At 35.3% G+C, this 3,780-nt stretch overlaps 1 protein-coding gene across 1 annotated transcript; it reads left to right on the top strand.

Moving 5' to 3' along the window:
- Window positions 1-2,580: 2,580 nt before the first annotated feature.
- On the top strand, window positions 2,581-3,080 carry LOC132611737 (uncharacterized). Its single transcript, XM_060326118.1, has 2 exons — window positions 2,581-2,706; window positions 2,832-3,080. The coding sequence occupies exons 1-2, from the start codon at window positions 2,581-2,583 to the stop codon at window positions 3,078-3,080; spliced, it is 375 nt and encodes a 124-aa protein (XP_060182101.1).
- Window positions 3,081-3,780: the final 700 nt, after the last annotated feature.

The raw sequence follows: 3,780 nt of genomic DNA, 5'->3' as shown, positions 1-3,780 counted from the left end.
CTTTCTCTCCCTCAATTTCACCAAAATTCGCTTCTCATCTCATCAATTAGGGTTCAAAATACGTACAGGAGATTCAAAATTGGTATGAAGTTTGCACCAATTTCACCAGTTTTGCATATCTTTTCTGTAGTTCTTTTTTCAATGAATCAACTGTGATTGAAAAAACGGATGATTCAACATCGATACACTTACAAATTACCAAAATAGATAGTAGAATTACACAAATTTTCGTTGTAAATCTGTAGTTTAGGATGCTGCTAACAATGGCGGATAGCACAAATCATTCAATAATGATACAACACAGTGGGAGATGGAACACATCAGGTGAATATACTTGAACTCCAAACACATTATGTTTGAAAATCGTGTATGAAAGTTGTATGAATGTGCGTGTATGAATAGTGTAAATCGTGTATGAATGGTGTTATAAATGCAAATTCTATAGAATCGTGTGAATCGTGTCTGAATTGTGTAAATCGTGTATGAATAGTGTATAAAAGTTGTAAAAATCCAGCTACAAGGGTGTAAAAATTCGTGTATGAATAGTGTATAAAATTATAAAAATCGTGTATGAATAGTTGTAAAAATCCAGAAATCCTGAAGTAGTTGTAGAATGGAAGTGATTTAATTTAGACAAATTTGTTTATTGAAGCATGTATGAATACTCTATTACAGGTAGATATGTCGATTTCAAAATTGAAGGAATCCTGTACAATTCAAATTCAAAGTATAGTGGATTGATTTATGTAATTGCTGCTTAATTGGGGATGGATACCACACTCCAAACCATGATGAGTAAATACATTGTTAGTGATCAATGCCCACCAATGATCATACACAACGACATGGGCGTCCGAGTATATTTAGATTAAAAAAAAAAGAGTATAAAGATTACTTCAGCAGGTTTCCTTTATGTATCACATTGGAGGATAGAGAAATCGATGCAATCGAGGTTCATCATGCTGAAAGTAGTTTCGGGTCATTTAAAAGGGTTTGGGATAGTGAGTTCAATAATGCCGAAAGTAGTTCCAGGTCAATAAAAAGGGGTTTGGATTTTCAATCTTCATACATGAGGAATATGATTCAACTGATTGATGTGGCTTCCAGTGGAGATGTTGAGTTACTGGATAGTTTTGCAAGTGAAATAATAAGCGACCCTCGACATGAATTTGTTGCGAACCAACAGGTTTACAAGGATAAAGAAACGCTCTCTGAAGTTATGAAGCAATAAGCGTTTATGAAGCACTTTCAATTCCAGGTGAAACGGTCTGGTTCACAAAGGTACGAACAAACATTACTGTTTCTGGTGTATGAATATTGTATGATATGTGTATGAAACTGTATTTGTTCAATGTTCCTGATGGGATGTGTATTTATTGTTCATCAACAACTATCATCTTGTATGCCCCGATGATAATTGTTCATGTTTTCTAATGTCCACACATGCTTGTTAAAGGATAGAATTTATTCACAACGTCAAGCAACTTCCAATGTCGTTGGCGCTATTATAATGGATAAGTACGAAGATCGAAAAACAATATACACACCAAAAGATATTGCTAGGGACATGAAGAAACAACATGGTTAACCATGACCTACATGCAAGCTTATAGAGCAAAGGAAAAGGCACTGGTCATGCGAGGCGACCCAACCGACTCATACAGTAAAATTCTAGCCTACTTATAAATTTTAGAGAAAACATATCCGGGATCGGTTGTAAGTTTGAAGAAAACAGAGGAAGACCGTTTCTTGTATACCTTTGTAGCATTGGAAGCTTGTATTAAAGGATGGGAGTATTGCAGGCCTATAGTGGTGGTTGATGGCACCCATCTTAAATCAACTTATAAAGGGACTATTCTATTAGCCTGTACATTGGATCCAGGAGGTTAGTGTTTTATCTTCTTCCTTTTTTAAAGCTAAAAACTGATTGTATTAGTGTATTAGTGTATATTGAGTCCAGGAGGTTAGTTTTTGTTGGCTATAATAAAATTTTATATTTTTTTGTCTGCAAACTATATGATTAGTGTATGAATAATGTATGAATTTAAGTACATTGAATCCAGGGGGTTAAAAGTTAATAATTGATACTTTGTGTATGGAAACATGTAGTATACTGCCACTTGCATATGCCATAGTTGATTCTGAAAATGATTCATCTTGGACATGGTTCTTTGAGTGGTTCAAGTATGCTTATGGTGAGAGGGAGAATATGTGTTTTGTATCGGATAGGCATGATAGTATATGGAATGCGAGTGCAGCAGTGTACCCCGGACTGCCTCATTATGCATATATTTGGCATTTGTGGAATAATTTACTTAAGAAATTCCATAATAATGAAGAGCAGGTAAGGAAATTATACTTTGCAATGGCTAAAGCATACACCCATCAAGAGTTTAACCAATACATAGCCAAAATAGATAAGGAGCTTAGTAGATATTTGCTGGAAGCTGGTTATCATAGATGGTCTCGGATACATGCAACAGTAAAAAGAACATGGACATTGAATTCGAACATAGCTGAATCAATAAACAATGCTACTGTGAGAGCTCGAGAACTGCCGGCGGAAAATTACTAGATTTCATGAGGCAATTGGTTGAAATATGGAATGTGAAACACAACGAGGAAGCAAAGAACACATTCACAGATCTTACTGAAAAGTACCAAGAAAATATCAAGGATTATCGGATATTAGCACGCCGTATGACTGTAAGATTTCCTTCTGTTGACTTATCTCCTCCTTTTTTTCTGTCATATGTATAATATGTGTATATATGTTATATTTTTACAGTGTAATATCTGAATTACCTGTACGAATATAATTTTAATTGCAGCTACGAGCTTCCACTGAATTCCTACATACAGTCACAGATGGTGCTAAGAGGTTCAGAGTGTGCCTTCAAACTAGGACGTGTAGTTGTGGAAGATTTCAACTGGATGAGATACCTTGTACGCATGCTATGGCTGTTATAGTGCATAGGCACCAACATGAAGAGGATTATACTTCGACGTACTACAACAATAAGAATTTTCGGGATGCATATGCAATTCCAATTGAGCCTTTCCCATGCGAAAGTACGTGAGATATACCAATCAATGTAAAGGAAGAGATTGTGTTGCCACCAGATTACAAAAGACCACCAGGAAGACCAGCTACCAAAAGAATGAAACCATTCTACGAGGAAAAATACAAGAAATCAACAGTGACGTGCAGCAGATGTGGTATAGAAGGTCACAATAAGAAGACTTATAGCAATATTCCACAGGGGAATTACTAGTCGACAATGTTATGATGTGTTTTTCTCAAGAAACTATTACTCAGTACAATTTTAATACTGATAATATTGAAATTTGAATATCAACATTATGTTCTTTGGTTTTTGTTGGCTATAATAAGATCTTATTTTTTCTCTCTGCAATTTGTATGATTAGTGTATGAATACTATGTGAAGTCAAAGTATATTGAGTCCAGGAGGTTAAAATCTTATATTTTCTCTGCAAAGTGTATGATTTAATGTATGAATATTGTATGGTTTGAGTATGATTAGTGAATGGGGTACGATGTCATTACTCTCTTTTGCTCCCTCACTCCTTAAAGGGATCAAACAACTTTGAGCTTTGACATTAAATATGCGTGGGAAGGATTTCCATTCAACTAGTTCAATGACCCTAGAGGGAATGAACGCTTTAAACTTGAAAGCATGAAATTCAGTTGCTTTGCCTCACTACCCTTGCAATGACAGAGCTGTCTTTGAGCTCATACGTGAAGTATACTTTTTCCTT

The sequence above is a fragment of the Lycium barbarum genome, chromosome 9, assembly GCF_019175385.1.
Source record: "Lycium barbarum isolate Lr01 chromosome 9, ASM1917538v2, whole genome shotgun sequence".
NCBI lineage: Eukaryota > Viridiplantae > Streptophyta > Magnoliopsida > Solanales > Solanaceae > Lycium > Lycium barbarum.
The sequence above is the reverse complement of the archived record's forward strand: the minus strand, read 5'-3'. Positions and strand labels throughout refer to the sequence as shown.

What these genes read in the sequence shown, in the direction of transcription:
- LOC132611737 (XM_060326118.1), top strand. Translation starts at nt 2,581, where the DNA reads ATGAGGCAATTGGTTGAAATATGGAATGTGAAACACAACGAGGAAGCA. An exon ending in TATTAGCACGCCGTATGACT is followed by an intron (nt 2,707 to 2,831) that starts GTAAGATTTCCT and finishes TTTTAATTGCAG; the next exon opens with CTACGAGCTTCCACTGAATT.